The sequence below is a fragment of the Anolis sagrei genome, chromosome 6, assembly GCF_037176765.1.
Source record: "Anolis sagrei isolate rAnoSag1 chromosome 6, rAnoSag1.mat, whole genome shotgun sequence".
Taxonomy (NCBI): domain Eukaryota; kingdom Metazoa; phylum Chordata; class Lepidosauria; order Squamata; family Dactyloidae; genus Anolis; species Anolis sagrei.
In genome coordinates, this window is record NC_090026.1 from 93,666,142 (window position 1) to 93,687,007 (window position 20,866).

General features: G+C 39.4%; 1 protein-coding gene across 1 annotated transcript in view; it reads right to left on the reverse strand.

Moving 5' to 3' along the window:
* Positions 1 to 20,866, reverse strand: part of DNAH11 (dynein axonemal heavy chain 11) — a 180,998-nt gene that overhangs the window by 8,279 nt on the left and 151,853 nt on the right. The window contains exons 69-76 of the mRNA XM_060782106.2: positions 20,199 to 20,369; positions 19,094 to 19,216; positions 18,171 to 18,364; positions 15,616 to 15,764; positions 14,114 to 14,241; positions 12,186 to 12,413; positions 10,016 to 10,207; positions 2,783 to 2,902 (exon numbers count right to left, since the gene is read on the reverse strand). Of these exons, the coding sequence (XP_060638089.2) occupies positions 2,783 to 2,902; positions 10,016 to 10,207; positions 12,186 to 12,413; positions 14,114 to 14,241; positions 15,616 to 15,764; positions 18,171 to 18,364; positions 19,094 to 19,216; positions 20,199 to 20,369 (1,305 nt within the window). The remainder of the gene's footprint in view (positions 1 to 2,782; positions 2,903 to 10,015; positions 10,208 to 12,185; positions 12,414 to 14,113; positions 14,242 to 15,615; positions 15,765 to 18,170; positions 18,365 to 19,093; positions 19,217 to 20,198; positions 20,370 to 20,866) is intronic.

The following is a 20,866-nucleotide window of genomic DNA, read 5'->3' on the forward strand; positions in this document are numbered from 1 at the left end:
CACAGTATTCCAGATGTGGTCTAACCAAAGCAGAATAGAGGGGTAGCATTACTTCCTTAGATCTAGACACTATGCTCCTATTGATGCAGGCCAAAATCCCATTGGCTTTTTTTGCTGCCAAATCACATTGTTGGCTCATGTTTAACTTGTTGTCCACGAGGACTCCAAGATCTTTTTCACACGTACTGCTCTCGAGCCAGGCGTCACCCATTCTGTATCTTACTGGAAAGCTGCTTTTCTTGTGACATAATTACTTTAAATAAACACGTAGTGTTTGCCTTAAGATGTTGGTAATTGTAGTGTATTTATTAAAATATGTTTGCCCTGTCCTTTTTGTTCATGCTGTCGGCATAAAAGGAAAAGGTAAAGGTTTCCCAAATTTGGAAAAAAATTAAAGTACATACAATATATATATACAAAAATACTTACAATTTGCAGAGGCTTAGAATGGAAGTTCAAAGAGACTCTTTTTCCTCCCCCCTTCTTTTCTTCCTTTTTTTAAATTGTAGGTGTAGTTCTTGTTAAGACTTATATATCTTTATTTCCTACTTTTCTTTCACCACATTGTCCCACCTCTTTTTATGTATATAAAATTTCTTTTGTGGTTAATAAAAAATTATTTTAAAAATGCTTTTCCCGTGCCATTCAGTCCAGTTGTGTCCAACTCAGGGGGTGGTGCTCATCTCCATTTCTAAGCCAAAGAGCTGGTGTTGTCCGTAAACACCTCCAAGGTCATGTGGTCAGCATAACTGCATAGAGCGCCATTACCTTCCCGCTGAAGTGGTACCTATTGATCTGCTCACATTTACATGTTTTCAAACTGCTAGGTTGGCAGAAGCTGGGGCTAACAGTGGGAGCTCACCCTGCTCCCTGGATTCGAAATGCCGACCTTTCAATCAGCAAGTTGAGCAGCTCAGCGGTTTAACCCCCTGCGTCACTGAGGGCTCCGATGGCAGCATACTGTCATTAAAATAAGGCCTTTTCTTCTGCCTTATTTTAAAACACAATCTAAACACAATCTTAACCTAATAACTATTTCACTTACAAAGAAGACAAGCAAAATCACATCTGGACCTAAAATGTGACACCGCTGTTGTATCTGTTGACCTTTGTTTGTGTTTGTTTGTCCATCAGTTACTGAATATATTTTGTTGTTTCAGCTGGTACACTGTAGGAAGAGATCACTGCCCAATTGAAGGGGAATGCACAGTTTTGTTTCCAAATCCTCATCTAGACCTGGGCTCTTGGTTGGTTAACAAAGGGCACCTAATTCCAGCCCTTTCTTTGGGGTTTTGCACCTATATTTGACACATATTTGAATGAAAGTTCAAGCTCGTGAAGGTTAATGGACTGCCTAGCAGAGAAACGGCAATTCTTATCCAGGGCTAGATGTGAAGGAGGGACCAATGGAATCAGCTTCCCGCACTGCCCCCTGACCTCAGCTGTCATTTAGAGAAATCAGCTTCCGCGGAGGTCAGAAGTACAGTAGTGTTTATGCTTCCCATCTCCATGGTAACTCACTCCAATTGACTCCCAATCCTGCTAAACCGAAGGCAGCTTTGTGACATAACGAACATCTACTCATTAAGGAGTGAATAGATGCAAGCAAACTCACTCCACTTCAAAGCGCAGTGCATGTTTCCAGCTGCAGCATGAACAAGAGAGGATGGAGTAGCCTTAGAGCTATCCATGTTCCGCACCAGAGATCATCTTCTTATGCTATATTTACCATATTCTCTACCTCCCTTAAACAAATGGTTAATTTAGTATTGCATTCTAATCCAACCTGGTATTCTTAATCATTTTGTGCATTAAAGGAAACATTATTCTCATTTAGGTTAAAATGCATGATGCAATTCAAAAGGAAACTTAAAGACCATTCACACTGCTGAATTATAGCAGTTTGACACCACTATAACTGCTATAGCTCCTAACTAGTTTGTTGTGGCACCATAGCTCTCTTAGAAAGAAGGGTAAATATCTCATAGAACTACAAATCTCAGAATTTGGTACCACTAAACCATGGCAATTTTTGTGTGTGTCAAGAGCAACTTGAGAAACTGCAAGTCACTTCTGGTGTGAGAGAATTGGCTGTTTGCAAGGACATTGCCTTAGGGATGCCTGGATGTTTTGATGTTTTACCATCCTTGTGGGAGGCTTCTCTCATGTCCCTACATGGGGAGCTGGAGCTGACAGAGGGAGCTCATCCGTGCTCTCAACCGGATTTGAACCTCTGTCCTGTCGGTCTTCAGTCCTGCCGGCACAAGGATTTAACCCATTGCACCACCAGAGGCTCCTACTATGGCAATGTGGTATCAAACTATTATAATTCTGCAGTTTGGATACAGCCAGATGCTCTTTGTTTTTATTTCTGAATGCACTTGAGAGTGTCTTGCATATTTTAGAGTAGAGAAAAGTAGTCTCAGTATTGTAATGCAAGTCGCAATGAAATGGATGCCTACTCAGAAGTCAGATGCACTGAGTTAAACAAGGCTTATTGCCAGGACAGAAGCCTTATTGCATTGTGGTTAGTTATCACAAGTAGATATTAGCTATTGGCAAAATGAACTGACTTTCTAATAAACAAAATTGTACAATGTAATCTCAACTATAGGAATACTAGTTCAAGCTTTTCTGTTGAAAAAGCCTGAGATGAGTGCAAGCAAACTACTTGAACTGTATTCATGGATACAGTTACACAAATGTATGCACCAAAGGAAAAGCTGTATCACATACTTCCTATTTATGGTTTTCCCTCCCCATGTCTGCAAACAAAATTTACCAGAGAAGGGTTCATAAGTTCTTCTAAGTAAGTGTAGCATAGTCTGCGGTCCCAGTCATCAGTGATGTGCCCTCCATACATAATCTCACCAAAAAGATAACGCAAATCTTCCCATGGAACCTATGGAAAATAATGGAATCCACAATTTAAAGTCACATAATGACTATTGGCATGAGAACACATTGACCAATACCGCCACAAACAGAAAAATCAACAAACAGCCCCAAGGTATTTGAATAATCATGGCCGTCTGTATTTGTGTGTTTTATGATAATTGTTATGGGAATACTGACCAAACCAGAAGCGACTTGAGAAACTGCAAGTCGCTTCTGGTGTGAGAGAATTGGTCATCTGCAGAGACACTGCCCAGGGGATGTTACCATCCTGTGGGTGGCTTCTCTCATGTCCCCACATGGGAAGCTGAAGCTGGAGTTGACAGACGTGAGCTCACCCCATCTCGCGGATTCAGGTCAGCAGTTCAGCTGGCACAAGGGTTTAACTCATTGTGCCATGGTGGCTCCTACCAAACCAGATGCAGGAATGTGATGCCCATCTTGACCTGTTATTTGGTATTGGCAGATGTGTAGGTTGTGGTCATGTACATACATGTATCTAGGTATACTACACACAGAGACAGTGGTTACTGTGTCTAATACACAAGTGCACAATGGCTACAAAATGCAGAAAGAATCAGAATATACATTAGATTCTGTTTGATTAGGCTTGAATTATGATCATTCCTTGTTCTATGGGTTAATTGACACAGCAAGCTAAGAAAAAAACATAACATTATAGCTGCTCTGAATCATAACTTGTTTATTTCATATTTTATATACCACCCTTAAAATTGTAAATGAAATCTTTTTGTTGTTTAAAAATGGAAAACATATTCTGTCATCAAGTAAACTAATTTCAGAGGTGTACTAGCTATAGGTCTCATTCTAAGACATCTTTATCAATGCGAAGTTCCAGCACCCTTATGATTAGGATGCTGGAAGAGATTTGCTTTATAATTTTTTAATGTCAAAATCATGGTTGAATAAATAGCAAGTTTTCTTCCCAAACATGGCTTACAAAATATAATAGTTTTCATGATGAAGCCTTTCCAGACATGAACCTCTATGCCCTTGGGGGCTGTTTTTGGCTCCCAACAGTTCAAATAAATGCTTAATTATAGGTTTTTCATATTACATGATGAGACAGAACAGAGTAAAGTGTTGCTACTGCAAAGCAAATAAAGTATCTCTACCATGCTTTCAATGCGGTTGTGCATGTTTACGTCGATTTCAGCAAATGAATATATAAATGCACTTGTTCATATTAAATACACTGAACTAGGGACGAATCACATTATCACACTGAAGTTCTAAGACAAATAATTTTGAATTCTTAATAGAGGTATTTTTCTACCTGAGTGTAAAACTGTCATTGCTGTGTGGCTTCAAGTATTTTCCATCTTATAATGGAATTAACGCAACCCTCTCATGGGGTTTTCTTGATATGATTTGTTCAGAAAGTATGTCTTTGCTTTTCTCTGAGGCTGTGAGAATGTGTGATTTGTTCAAGGTCTCAATGGAGCCTCATCTACATATAAAATCCAGATTATTTACTTTGAACTGGATTATATGGCAGTGCAGATCCAGCCTGGGTTTCCATGGCAGAGCAGGGACTCTAACTTATTGTCCAAGTCCATCACTCAAATCACTGCCCCATGCTGGCTCTTCAGGGAACTATTTTAGATGAAATTTATTAATTATCTATATATATAAAAGTGCTCTATGCATAATGAGTACCTTAAAAACAAAAGAACCAATGAAGGAAATCACACCAAATTTGGCAACAAAATGTCTCACAACACAAGGAGTAACCATCACTCAAAAAATTATGATTTTGTCATTTGGGAGTTGTAGTTGCTGGGATTTATAGTTCACTTACAATCAAAGAGCATTCTGAACTCCATCAACGATGGAATTGAACCAAACTCGACACAGAACTCCCATGACCAACAGAAAATATTGGAAGGGTTTGGGGGGCATTGACCTTGAGTTTGGGAGTTGTAGTTCACCTACATCCAGAGAGCACTGTGGACTCAAACAATGATGGAGCTGGACCAAACTTGGCACAAGCACTCAATATGCCCAAATATGAACATAGATGGAGTTTGGGGGAAATACAACATTTGGGAGTTGTAGTCACTGGGACCCCACAAATGACTGAATCAGGGGAAACTTCCCACACAGAACCCCCATGACCAACAGAAAATACTTAAGGCCATCCAATCCAACTCCCTTCATCAGGGCAAGAAAACGTAAGCAAAGTCCTCCTGACAAAGAGCCATCCAGCCATAGAGATAGATAGATAGATAGATAGATAGATAGATAGATATGATTTACACACAGAGATATAGCATCATAGATTTGAAAGGGACCCTTAAAGAAGGACAATGAGATGTTGCATGTTCTAGGGTGGGCAAACCAGACACTCTCCACATCAACACTGACAAAGAAACAGCAAGAAATACAGTTTAACCACCAGCATAAAAAAATTACATATATTAGAAACCAACACTTTCTCATTACTTTATTTTCCAGATCAACAGACTGGGCCACAGCAATGTGTGGCAGGGGACAGATAGTTATAGATAAAATTTCATGGCTAATATAGAAATTCACCTTGTCTCAGTTTGTAATACTCAGTTTCATTGTTGTTGTTCATTCGTTCAGTCGTCTCCGACTCTTCGTGACCTCATGGACCAGCCCACGCCAGAGCTCCCTGTCGGCCGTTACCACCCCCAGCTCCCTCAAGGTCAGCCCAGTCACTTCAAGGATGCCATCCATCCATCTTGCCATTGGTCGGCCCCTCTTCCTTTTGCCTTCCACTTTCCCCAGCATAATTGTCTTCTCTAGGCTTTCCTGTCTCCTCGTGATGTGGCCAAAGTACTTCAACTTTGTCTCTAGTATCTTTCCCTCCAGTGAGCAGTCGGGCTTTATTTCCTGGAGGATGGACTGGTTGGATCTTCTCGCAGTCCAAGGCACTCTCAGCACTTTCCTCCAACACCACAGCTCAAAAGCATCGATCTTCCTTCGCTCAGCCTTCCCTAAGGTCCAGCTCTCACATCCGTAGGTGACTACAGGGAATACCATGGCTTTGACTAGGCGGATCTTTGTTACCAGTCTGATGTCTCTACTCTTCACTATTTTATCGAGACTGGACATTGCTCTCCTCCCAAGAAGTAAGCGTCTTCTGATTTCCTGGCTACAGTCTGCATCTGCAGTAATCTTTGCACCTAGAAATACAAAGTCTGTCACGGCCTCCTCCATCATCTTTTAAGATTTTAAACAGTTCAGCTGGGATCCCGTCGTCTCCTGCTGCCTTGTTGTTAGCAATGCTTCTTAAGGCCCATTCAACCTCACTCCTCAGGATGTCTGGTTCTAATTCATTCACCACATCGTCAAAGCTATCCTCGATATTGTTATCCTTCCTATACAGATCTTCTGTATAGTCTCGCCACCTTCTCTTGATCTCTTCAGCTTCTGTTAGGTCCCTGCCATCTTTGTTTCTTATCATACCAATTTTTGCCTGAAATTTACCTCCAATGTTTCTAATTTTCTGGAAGAGGTCTCTTGTCCTTCCTATTCTGTTGTCTTCTTCCACTTCCATGCATTGCTTATTTAAAAATAGTTCCTTATCTCTTCTGGCTAACCTCTGGAATTGCGCATTTAACTGGGCATATCTCCCCTTATCCCTGTTTCCTTTTGCTTTCCTCCTTTCTTGGGCTACTTCCAGTGTCTCAGCAGACAACCATTTTGCCTTCTTGGTTTTCTTTTTCTTGGGAACGTACTTTGTTGCCGCCTCCTGAACAATGTCGCGGACTTCTGTCCATAGTTCTTCTGGGACTCTGTTTACTAAATCTAGTCCTTCAAATCTGTTCTTCACTTCCACTGTATATTCGCTAGGAATGTTAGTGAGATCATATCTAACCGGTCTGTGTATTTTCATAGAGAACTCAAAGCCAAGTACTGTGTGCAGGATAAGGCTTTAGCAAGTGTATAACTGTACAATCCACATAGAGACCTAAAAGACTGCACAATCCTCCATCTAGTCCCTCGTTATAAATGCCCAGTCCCTAGGTTGCCTGATAATATTTTGTTCTCTGCACTCCATCTAATACCCCTGCCCTATGTTACGCTGTTTGCACTATCCCATGCCCGGGCCTTTTCATAGCCTGCTCACACCCATCGTAATAATGGTTATTGGTTTTTGTTGAGCATTGTTTTGATTGAGTTTCAACGCTGCTGTTTTATATTCTTATGTTTTATTTAATTGTGTTTTTATCTGGATTGTTATATTTTTCTATGCTCTTATTTTAATTGTGTATTAGCCTTGATGGATTGTTTTGTATTTGTCTTGTGGGCCTTTTGTTCCATATGTAAGCCGCCACAAGTTCTTTCAGGGAGATGGTATCAGGGTATAGGACTAAAGTCGCCGTCGTCATCATCATCATCATCACCATCAGAAATCATGATGTGATACAGTTTCTGAAGTTTTTGTCACAGGCATAAAAAATAAATTTATATTTGGCTTTGACCCTTCCTGTGAATTTGTGAAGGTTCTCAGCACACAAAACATAGCATTTAATTACTATAAAGATGCATTAAATTTGTTGTTTATTTGTTCAGTCGCTTCCAACTCTTTATGATCTCATGAACCAGCCCATGCTAGAGCTCCCTGTTGGCTGTGGCCACCCCCAACTCCTGCAAGGTCAAACTAGCACTTCAAGAATACCATCCATCCATCTTGTTCTTATTTGGCCCCTCTTCCTTTTTCCTTCCGTTTTCCCCAGCATCATTATCTTCTCCAAGCTTTCCTGTCTTCTCACTATGTGGCCAAAGTACTTCATCTTTGTATTGTCGAAGGCTTTCATGGCCGGAATCCATGGGTTGTTGTAGGTTTTTCCAGGCTATATGGCCATGTTCTGGAGGCAATTTTTCTCCTGACGTTTCGCCTGCATCTATGGCAAGCATCCTCAGAGGTAATGAGGTACTTCATCTTTGCCTCTAATATCCTTCCCTCCAGTGAGCAGCCAGGCATTATTTCCTGGTGTATGGGTTGGTTTGTTCTTCTTGCGGTCCAAGGCATAAGTAACTATAAATCTTAATATGCCAATGCTTGTACTTAAATGCACCTCAAGTGCACATGTTTTATTTATTAAAAAATCCATGCATATGGGAGACTGACCCATTTCACCATTCTGACAGAGACCACTGATTTCTGAACTCCGGCCATTCATTGTTGCTACTTAGTGTGCTGAAATAATTCAGATGTGAATGGATTTACAAAGGCTAATTGCTGCCCCCTCAATTTTATTTCACTCAGTAAAATGTATTGCTGCTCTTTAGCACTTCAAATGGTTGTCCCTTATAAACAGACGGTATTTCATTCTGTTTCAGCCTCTCACTTGTTACTCAGAAAGTTGGTAGCAAGCTGAAATACTAATATAAACAAATTCTTGCACCTCAAGTGAGAACACACTGCAGTATTTTGCAGAGAATATAATCTAAATATGTAAACCTACAACTAGCACTTTCTATCAGATCACAGAGTTGGAAGAGACAACAAGGACCATCCAGCCCAACTACAACCATGCAGGAACACACAATCAAAGCACCCCCAACAGATGGTCATCCTGTGAATAAGTTCCTAGATCAGACCAATGTCATTTTAATACAGGCACATTCTACTCTGTCATATAAAATCCAGATTATACAGATTTATCTGATTTGAATTGGATCACATGGCAGTGTAGATCCCACAAAGCAGATATTGTGGATTATTTGATTTAATAATCTGGATGATATGGCAGTGTAGATCCAGCCTAGAGAAAATCAAGGGGACTTTTCCACATAGACCTGCTAACATAAGCAGCAGCAGGCTAACTCCCTATAGAAATAACATATTTGCTGAATCAGATTTCTGTGCACAAAAACATAGGTGAAAGGAATGGAGTGTACAATAGGCAGAATTATTTTTCCCAGTAACACAATATTTCTTGAATTATTGAATCATTCAGAAAAGTACTTCATCTGACCATTAGGGAATTGGGTTGCCTTGACTATATGTTCCTGCATGTCAGGGCGTTGGACTAGATGCCCATTGTGGTCTGTTCTAATGCTATAATTCTATCTATAACTGCCAAGTTGTAAATATTCCTTATAATAGAAATGTTTTTGGTAAAGATAGCATATTTCCAAGATACATAGAAATTGCTTGAGCAAAGCAAGAATTCCAGAGAGTTTAACAGGCTACTAATTTCAACCTATTAAATAATACCAGTTCAAGAGTTTTGTATCCACCAAATGGAAACCAAGGTAGGATAGAATTACTCATCTACTTTTTAACTTGAACTCAAGAGGGACATTTCCTGAGAAAGTCACAGCAAGGTGGCCTCCTTAATACATAATAATGACACACAAAAGAAATGCTCCATTATTTATACATGTGATGAGCTGTAAATTGCTTCCATCATCAGAATTAATTGTAGTGATTATTAATGCCATGTTATGAACTGTCAGGTCTGCTGTATGTAATTACGGTTGTGCCAATGCTTCATTACCTTCCTAATGAATTTGGCATATATGCACATGTAAACCAGTGTTTTTAGTAACATAATGAAGGACGTACTTATTTATTTATTTATTTATTTATTTATTTATTTATTTATTTTAGCGAAGCCACTAGTCCTATGTTGTGAAGTCTAAGCATCCTCTGTGAGAAACCTTTGATCAGCTTGATTTGTATATACAACAACAGATGTATGATCCACAAAGGCATTCAACAAAAAATGTATTCTCTCTGTTGTTGCTTATTTTTAAAACAAGGAACACATACAAACAAATATCATTTTTGGCAAGTGGCAAAAAGTCACCTCATCCCTTATTTCTGGTGTGACCAATTCCCTCAATTGAAACCACAGTGGGCTGGAAAACAAATAATTCATTTACCACTAAAATGTTTTTATAGAGGTACAAAATACACGCTTCCAGTTAGATCCCCCTCCAAAAGCCAAAATCCTCACATTTCCATTTTAAAAGGGAGCACACACCTAGTTCTCTATTTTAAGAAGAGAAATAATTTTTAAATGAATTTTGATTGCAAGTGGGGAGAAGGACACTAGGTAGAGTGGCACATGCAGCCCATGGGTTATGTGTTGCCTACCTATGCTCCAGTTCTTACCTTAGAGTTTGCCTCTAAATAGTTGTAAAGAATATTGACGCAGATGGTGAGATCTCTCACATTAAAAGGGTATCTTCGATTCCATCCTTGAGGTCCAAACTTTAGTCTTCCACAAACACAAGTATGAAAGTAGCAGAGAGAAAAGAAGATACTTTTGAACTCCTGCTCCCTGGTGGACAATTCAAGTGTATCCTGTTTAACAAAGAAATATAGGAAAAACAATATTATCATAAATCTCCAACACCAACAGTCTTAAATTGCTGATTTACTTATGAGAATAAATTGTGTCTCATGACATGTAAAACTACAACATGTAGAAACCATTCACATATTCAGTTTAGCACAAAATTTAAATGAAAATTTATGGAAGTGTTTCCATAATGAACATCTTATATTGTAGAGTATATGACTTCTTACTCAAACGTTAACTTATAGACTTTGTGTTCTTTGTGATATTTGGATAGAAGAGTCATGCAAAACTGCGATACAACTACATGTCTTGCATTAAACCAGGAAGGGTAACATGATATGAAAACTACACTTTTTGCACTGCATTTCTCCATCTTTCCACATCTTTGTGCACCATGTAGGAACATACATATTGTACATTAGGTCTTCACAATGTACCTCATATAAAGCTAAAACATCTGTTTGCCACAAGTCTGCCCATACAAAGCAAGTGACTATAGGGACGTAGCCAGAAAATTTTTTTGGGGGGGGGGTTTGAAAATTTCAGGGGGGGTTGCAAATTGGGGGGGGGGGGTTAAAATTCATGAGTAAACCAGGTTTTTTTTTAACCTGAAAAATTTAAAGGGGGGGGGGTAGAACCTAGGTGACTATAGTACTGGACAAAACATGTAGAATAATCACAGGATGTCTCAAACCTATATATGCTGATAGACTCTATAAGCTAGCTGGCATTGACCCCCCCCCCCCCACATGCGATGGGAAACTGCTGCCAACTGTGAGAGAAATAAGGTTGAACACTGAAAGCCACTCACTGCATGGCTATCAGCCTCTTCCCAGTAGACTCAAATCAAGGGAAAGTTTCATGAAAACCACCACTCTTCTTAATGTTCCCTCAGCAACAGCAAGAGTATCCCTCTGGGCAGCTAAACCAGGAAATCCCAATTGGATCCCACCCCGCCCCCCAGAGTCTTCCTCCAGGGGCAAGCCAAGAATGGGAAACTTGGAAGTCCCTGAACAGATTCAGAAGTGGAGTTGGCAGATCGAAAGACAACCTGGCTAAATGGCACTACCTAGATGAATCCTCCACCTTGTGGGACTGTAGAGCAGAGCAAACAACTCAGCATTTGTATGCTTGCCTGCAATGTCCTGCCTCATGCATAGAGGAGCTGTTTAAAGCTACAGACAATGCGGTCACTGTTGCCCGTTTCTGGTCTAAAGTTATTTAGCTGCTTATGATTCCTCTATTTTATCCATTTCATACTAATTTATTTATGCAATGCTTTTTCACACAAAATAAATAAATAAAAGTTCAAACATCTGATTAACTTACCTGTGGCTTGATAAACCCCTTGTTTACCACTATCAAGATTATAATATGAATATGGAAAGCAAACATCAAACAGGCCCCAATAGATGGCTGATGTTCTGACTTAGGCATGAAGTAATCTGTTCAGGACTGATATACATTACCTTATATAAATTGCACCTTTATATATGCAAACATACATGCATGACATGTGTCATGAATTGGACACCCGTTGTGCATATTTCATTTAATCACATCTGTTTTTATTTACTGTCTTTGATTGTTTTTGTTTAATTGTATTTTTATTATTACTGCCCTTAGCCATCGTTGCTTCTATTTGAAAAGGTGAAAAATGCATTGAATCAATGGATAAATTCACGTTATTCCATAGTTGGTCTAGCTATTGACCTTTTCAAATCTCAGCTGCTTTGTAAAATCAACTGTACTTCTCTAGATAAAACAGCTGTGGTTGAGAAAACTAGAAAATATTTTACTTCCTTTCGAAAGGGAATGCCAAGTCAGAACTATAGAAAGGTGTTATATGCATCTAGGAAGTCATGATGGGAGTGAAATCCAAACACAGCAGCAAAACTAGAAAGCACATACCAGTTCTAATTCAAACGGAATAAAAGCAAGACATTCATATTTTTAAAACACTGGAACTAAATGTATCACCTGGTCAAAATTGTAGAGAGCAGCATGAAGATTTGCCAGCATTCCAGTAGGAGGTTCATTAATAATTTTAATAGAGTTCTCCAATATTCCTTGAGGTATTATGTGTTCTTCAGGACTTGGAGCTGGTTCAGCACTAATAAAGACACGGTAGTCAGAGTGACTTCCTTTGCTGTATTTTTCCAACAGTTTCTCCAAGGTCACCAGCCACTTGACTACAAGATGAATATTCTGTTTGAGAGAATGCAAAACTTTCATTATTAGAACAAGTTTATTATTTTAGAAGTGTAACATCTAATTACACCATCAACTCCTCACATGGTTAGGCAGTTGCATACCAGGCAAAAACAGCAATATTCCCAAGTATCACTCAGAGAGGGGTTAGAGTCTGCAGCAAAGTTACATTAGCAAGGGCTTCATTATCTCCAGGTGCTGTTAGATATAGCCGTCAAGTATGTAAATCACGCCTTCTCTATTCACCTACACAAATACATCTGCTAGCTGTCTTCAAGACTTCCAGAACATTCAACACAACTTAAGAGAGCTGTGAAAATTAAGGACAGCACATCAGGAGCTGAAACACTTCTTCATGGCAAAGTATTACCATCCTGAAATCCAGCAGTTACATTGACATGGACATTGACAAAGGAGAGTGTCAAATGATTCACACTGATAAAGGCCTGAATCTAAGCCAAATCACTGAGCCTGAAAGACCTGAGTCTGGAATCAGCAAGCCCAATTCTATAGTGCATCTTCAGTGATAAGGCCTTTATCTCTCCCTAACCCAGGACTCATCAAAATGGATAGGGTACTTGGCAAGCAGTTTGAATCCGGGGAGAGCGGGTTGAGTTCCCTCAGTCAGCTCCAGCTCCCCATGTGGGGACATGAAAGAAGTCTCCCACAAGAATGGTAAAACATCCAGGTGTTCCCTGGGCAAGGTCCTTGCAGACGACCAATTCTCTCACACCAGAAGCAACTTGCAGTTTCTCAAGTCACTCCCGACATGGAAAAAAACTTGGCAAGAGGCTATGGAAAACCCATTGAGTGTCCCAGGCTTCAGCTTACTTTCTCCCAAATCAAACTGTTCAGCTCACATGGCTAGCGCTGTCCACCAAGAAGTGCAAGATTCATGAGACTAATATGCAATTGATGCTGTGAAACCAAACCATGGGTGCATCTCTATCTATGATGGCACATGATACCATTGCATAATGAGATATACATAGGATGAGTTTTGACAGAAAAGATGGCACTATGTATATAGGTCTTTCCTGTTTTGCCCTCTTCCCTCTTTTGCCCAAACCTTGTATCTACTAATGTTACACAATAGCATCATATGTATTTTAGACAAAGACTGCATTGTGTACATTGGTCAATACTTTTAGCGATATTTTATTTAATTTCCAATATCCAATTCCAAATGACCATGGTTTTCCACAACTGCCTTCCCACATATTAAAATTCTTTCTTGGCATATACTATTTAGTCCTAAAAAGTACACATAACAATCATTATTATCATTCTTCTTTGAACAGCAAAGGAACAACAGAACATACTCATATCTTGTTACACTAATCTCATGCTTTAATTAAAAAATTGAGATGTTATCTTACTCCCGAAGGATCCATTTTGGAAGAACCAAAAGGACCATGCAGTAGAAAGTTGTGAGACAGGATTAGGTTTGCTTAAGATGAAATCAAAGTTAAAATTATCATAAAACATCCCATTGTATTCCACATAATAACAAGAGACTAGACATGACTTCAACACTAGATGAAGCTTTCTTCTCTCACACAGGTCCACAGGAGATTGGTGTCTTTTTTGTTGTTGTTGATTACCTCCATTACTGACAAACACTTCACAGGTTTACTACGCACAGAGGGAGCCACTTGACTGAGCACATAAAGAACACGAATCATTTTTACACTTACTTGGAGAATAACCCAGTGCCCATGTTTGGCAGCTTTTTCCAATACCTCTTCTGCAACAATCTCTTGCCCTTGTCCTAAAGAAATATTATGAAATTTCCCGGAGTCTATCGTGAAGCCGAGTTTTTTCCCTGCGAGTAAAGCAGTGGGGGAGCAGGGAGGTACATAAAAGCAGGAAGGGGAAAGGGGGAAAAGATAATGCCCCATTAATTTCACTATCACTGGGACAATACATGCTAGTTCTTCTGAAGCACTTCACTCGACACCATTTCAACAAGCAAATTGTGAGCTCTCAAGAGCAGCCTTATGACTGGTATTAGTGGAAAAGAACCTGCTGAAATCTGCTCCCTTGGTTTTAAGATAATGAACCTTTTGACATTTTGATAGATGCTAGGTATTGTTACCGAGCTTTATAAACTCGTACAGGGGGTGCAAGCCATTTCTCGTATCAAAAAAGGAAGCAACATGTGGTAGCGATCACATCAGTTTTTTAACTGATTGGTTCAGTGGGTAAATGTGCAAGTCTCTCACCTTGTGAGGCCCGAGTTTAAATTGAGCACAGTCAGGTCACAGCTGTATTAACCTGGTATTCTCAGCAGAGCCGGTGGGGAATAGTAATCCTTAGCACAAAGCGACAGTTTCTTACACAATTGAATATAGTTTGTATAATGACCATTATTTAGTCACAGGGGGCACAAGATTACATGAGCATGGAGAAAATTGCCCTCTGGCCCTCATCTACTCAAAAGGTAAGGAACGGCACAAAAGAACTTGCATTATGCCAAGCAGAGGAATGTTCAATCTGAAAATTTCTTCACACTGCAGCGTTAATAGCTTCGCACTTTTTATCCACCCTTCCACAGTGAATGGAGGGTTAGGGCAGAGAGGAGGAAATCTTTTAAAACTTAACTCTCATTGAAGGAAACAATTCCAAATTTAAATCTGCTTTATTCCTTGATAATGACTATTTGTGGAATTTTTGTGCAAGCTTAACATGCATTAATTAAAGGCCAACCCCTGCTCTGTCTTAGTCAAAGCATAAACCCCCATTGTTCCCAATCATAACCTATGCATTAAGAAAAGGTCCATGGACTCTGAAAAATCAGCAACATTAAAAGCTACTGGGAAAAATTGTGTTACCATACCTGTGCCAAAATTCCTGACCCAAAATGTGTGTGAATGTAGAATGTCACATTCAAGGGCTTTTCTATGAAGTAGATACCCTTTTTACAAATTCTTCCTAAAGCAAATACTTCTATTTTTTCCATTTATCATCAATGTACTCAACATGTTTACATGTTTACATGTTGAGCTCCCTTTCTGTAAACAAGGAGAAATCTATCTTCCCCCACCATCTCAGTAAATACAAACACAAGGAAATGTATTTGACCAGAAATCCAAAACTCTTCATTCGGATGCTATTAACAGTTTGTTTCCTGTGAACAATTGCTATGCCCATGTTTCTTAGTTGGTCCCAAACCCTTTCAAAGTGACACTTTACTTACCAAGAGCCTCCACATCTTTAAGAGGATCTACTCCAGGAGACAGAATGAAAAATATTGGAGTAGATGGGCTCGTTTCTTCATAGGATTTAATCAGCTCTGTTCTTGTGCCATCCACATACTTCGAACCTAGCTTTTCCTCTACAAAGTTTCTACAAGAACATAGGAAATATTTTAATATATGTCAAGTTGTTTTGCAATAACATGAGTGTGCACTGAATAGTCTATCAGTGTTTTTATCTGGAAAGTGTCAAGATGCAAAATGTGCAATCGGTTAGTTAGATACATGTACACTGGTTCAACTCAAATAAGACTAGAAGAAACTTAGAAAGAGAACAAAGACATGGTAATGGAACCAAGCTTTTGACTAGTAAAGTAACACAGTGCAAGAAGTAAATATGGAATATGTGTAATCGACATTTGGAATGGCCCAGTCTATGAGTTTGGATCATGTGATTTTAATGCTTTTATTAAGTGTTTTTAATTTAATGGATGGATTATCTCATAGTGAATTGTCCTATTGAATTTATGCTTAGTTATATGCTGTTGATTTATGATATGTTTTATGTATGTAAGACATTGCATTTTGCCATTATTTTTTGTAAACTGCTTTGAGTCCCCGCCAGGGGTGAGAAAAGCAGTATATAAATACTGTAAATAAAATATAATATATAAACTTACAACAATTCATTTTTATGCTTGAACAAATAACTAACTAATTTAAAATATGGGCCTTAATTCTTTTGTTAGACTTAATCAGAGTAGACCTATTGAAGTAACAGAATTCCTGAGAACTTTAGGCTGTGTTTGGAAGCAGTGATGAGTTTGCTGCAAGCGAGCAGACTAAAAATGAATCCTGCGAAAACTGAGATACTCTGGCCCGGTCAGCCGCCAGAATTAATCCAGTCTCTGCCTGATTTCGATGGGGAAGTTCTGGTTCCGTCTTCCACTGTTAAAAGCCTTGGGGTTGTGTTGGACTCATGACTGACAATGGAGGCCCACATCACTGCCATAAGTAAGCAGGCCTTTTTTCATCTTCTCCAGGCAAGGAAATTGGCATCCTACCTTTCGGTAGAAGCACTGGCAACGGTAATCCACGCAACAGTCACCACAAGGTTGGACTATTGCAACACCTTATATGGCGGCCTTCCGAAGTCAACAACTCAGTAGATTCCAATGGTCCAAAATGCAGCGGCCGGGCTGCTAGCGGGATCATCTATAAGATCCCATATTACACTGATTCTGCAACAACTGCATTGGCTACCAATAGAACATTGGATCTCTTACAAGATACTGATCCTGACATTTAGAGCTCAAAATGGCCAATGACCTTTATATCTTAGGGACCGCCTCATTCCTTTTTCCCATCAGTGGTTACCTCGATCCACCCAAGAAAATATCCTATACATACCGGGCCCTAGGGAGGTACACCTGGAAGCTACAAGGCATAGAGCTTTTTCGATCTATGCTCCAATTCTGTGGAACCCGTTGCCTCCATATATTAGAGCAATGTCGGAGTTGCGACCTTTTGTAAAGGCGCTCAAGACTTGGCTGTTTGGTTGTGCATTTAAGTAAAGTGATCAGATCTAATTTGCCAAATAGTCACTGTTGTATTCCCTGTAGTCACCTACGGATGTGAGAGCTGGATCTTAGGGAAGGTTGAGCGAAGGAAGATCGATGCTTTTGAGCTGTAGTGTTGGAGGAAAGTTCTGAGAGTGCCTTGGACTGCGAGAAGATCCAACCAGTCCATCCTCCAGGAAATAAAGCCCGACTGCTCACTGGAGGGAAAGATACTAGAGACAAAGTTGAAGTACTTTGGCCACATCATGAGGAGACAGGAAAGCCTAGAGAAGACAATTATGCTGGGGAAAGTGGAAGGCAAAAGGAAGAGGGGCCGACCAAGGGCAAGATGGATGGATGGCATCCTTGAAGTGACTGGACTGACCTTGAGGGAGCTGGGGGTGATAACGGCCGACAGGGAGCTCTGGCGTGAGCTGGTCCATGAGGTCACGAAGAGTCGGAGACGACTGAACGAATGAACAACAACAACACTGTTGTATGTTTTTATGTTGAATGTTTTTATATTGTGTAAATGCTATTTTAAATTGTAAGTCGCTGGTGACACCTTGGTGGAGAGCAACTAATTAAGAAATAAAGTGAAGTGAAATGAAGTGAAGAATTTACCTATGTGAGGAATCAGCATTCAACATTTGTTTGAATGAGTCTACTCTAGTTCAGACTAACAAACTATGTTCCAGCCCCATTTTATGAGAAGAAGCCAAGATCAGATACCAGTTTAATCTTTCCTTGTTTCAATAAATCAAGCTTGCCATATTAACAGGAAGACAAGTTTACTTTAAATCAGTAGTGGTTTGGAGTTACACGGATCCTGAGCAAACTTTGTTGGCAAAATTGCCAAGTATTTTTCTAGGGTTTTTTTGGTGCAACCTTTGCATCCTGGGATCTTGTCTGGGGACCACATGAAGCTCCGGGGCACACTTCCCCCACCCCCAGTTATAATAAACATAAAATCCTACACATTAAGTCAAATACTATACCTCAGAGCATACATCATTCGATCTGGACGCAATGCTCGTAGTATGATAAGCTTTTGGAAAGAAGTTTTACTTTTCCACTCTTGAGGAAGTTTTTCCATTTCTGGGCATTCTGAATCCACCCATTTTTTCCATCTTTTGGCAGAACCCTCAATATCTCTATCTAATCCTCGGAATTCATCCATTAAGACAATAGCCTGCAACATAAACATGGAACATGTGAACTATCTTTTTGTGCTAGGAGACAAGTAAATGGCTATACTTGACACATACTGCTGAATTCCCTGCCTGAATACAGGAATTCCTTAAATGCAGACATTTCATAGACTACTAATAGTTGTCCAAGAGATAATAATAATAATAATAATAATAATAATAATAATGCTTTATTTATAGCCCACCCTATCTCCCTGAGGGGACTCAATACCATCTACAATACCATGGATCCATTTTAGAGATGAATTCTCATGGTAATGAATACAAGTGTATATTGTTCTCAGGGATCGTTGGCAATGCACTGAGGCACTGAATATTTGTCTTTTTGTTTCTTTGAATCTGTCCTGAGTCCCCCCCCCCCCCCCGGGAGATAGGGCGGAATATAAATAAATATTATTACCATATTATTATAATTATTATTTTTCAGAAAAGTGAAAATGAATACAAAAATACAAAGTCCTTAATGAGTTTTAGCAGAGAAGGTTGAGTTACACTGGGTAGCAAGAACCTGATAGCAAGTTATTGTGCAAAATATTGGGAAGTAACTTATGATCTTCCATATGTTCAGAGATATATCTCCTATCATTTCTGACCAGCATATGCAATAGTGGACAATGATGCAATCCAATATCTGAAGAGCGAGAAGTTGCCCAATGTTATAAACTATAATATTCAGCATATGAATCTGGTTTATGAATTTATAAACTTACCCTAATGGCACTCCATGACTGAGTAGATATAAAGTCCACAGGACTTTTGTAAGTGTGTTCAACTGTAAATCGCAGCAGGAAATTCAGTTCAGTGAGTTCTATCTCTTTACTTCTCAAAAGAATCTAGAAAGCAAGTAGATTTGTGAAAAAATACTCAAGGTCATGACATATAAGCCATTCTGACTAATGCTACACATCATTCTATTAGATATATACATACACACAAGCAGATATTAGGACAAAAATGAGATTATGGAACATTGTCAGGTTTCATGATTAGTAATTTTTCCAAGCATTGTAAAAATTGCACATATATACAAAACAACCACATCTCTGACCCTACTGTAGCCCAAGGGTGGGGGTGGGGGTAGCTGAGAGAAGTACTGATTTTGAAAATGCAGTTTTTCAAAAAGGATTGCTTCCAAATTTAAATTTATGTTATATTCTGGTATTTCTTACCACCCTAAGTGTTGTCCTTATAAAAATTGGTACTTAGTCTAAGCTTGTTTAGCACTTACACCACAAGAATAATGAAGTATCTGAAGTAGAGCCTGAGGAATCACAGCTTTGACAGATATGTCTGTTCCCTACTTAATACGATTATTTCACACCCCTAACTATTACAAGGTAATTTTAAAGGCTTATTTTAGTCTATAGTGGTTCCCAATCCATGAACCACGGCTCACTAGTGGGCCACAAGACATAAAATAAGGTCTGTGGCCGGGGGTGCATGCCGCCATTGGAGAAGAGCAAGAGAGAGAAAGAGAGGGAGAGAAGGAAGGAAGGGAAGAGGCCAGTGCAGGATGGCATGTGTTCTGTATGATAAACTAGAGCTGATGTGATCTATCCAATGCAATTTTCTGATCAGCACCGCAAATAACCAAACTGAATCTAAAGTTGATAAAAAATGATTCATAATTTTTTGGTACAAATGTTGGAGAGTGGTCCCTGGTCAAAGTGGCCCCTGTTCATGTAGTCCTTGGTCAAGTGGTTCCTGGTAAAAAAAAGGTTGGGAACCACTGCTCTATCCATATATGTCTCCTAAGTCTGAGTTGCCTATCCATCCATCCACCCATCTATTTAAGAATCAGTGGCTGTTTCTTACCTGAAATGTTGTCTGGCCAAGAAAAACAAGCTTGTCCTTTTCAAAAAGCCCCTGGCCTATGTAAAGGAAGGTGAAATATGTAATGGCTTCTGTGAGATTGGCAATCCGCTCTTGGATATCATCAGATGGATCTGCTCTTTCCATTGCTTTATGGAAGACAGTGTTGAAAGCCTAAGAAAGAAGATGATCATTGTTCCAATATACCTGTGGCAATCCACAGGTCTGCTACAAGTGGAATGTATTTGTATTTACTATTAAAATAATAAGTTGAGGCACTTGGGGACACTAGTAATGAAATAGGTTCCTCGTTAATATTATGTACACTCATTTGATAGTGAAGAAATATTACGTGTTTCTGACACTAATGAAGAACATAACAATTGCAGTGCTTGACCAGATCAAACCCCTAATCTTATACTCTGCTCTTATAGTGGTCAACTTTTTGGAAACCCACAAGAAGAAAATGAAAGCCACTTTCTTTCCTCAGCAACTGGTACTTAGAAACTTCTGATATGAGAATACAGTCAACCCTCCACATTTGCTGAGGTTAGAATTCTCAAGAAAGTGGAAAAAACATAATTTTAAGAACAACTTTTTAAAACCTGAGAAAAACTCTCTAGGAATCTATAAGTTCTCCAACATAATTCTAAAGTCATCTTCTAGCAGAT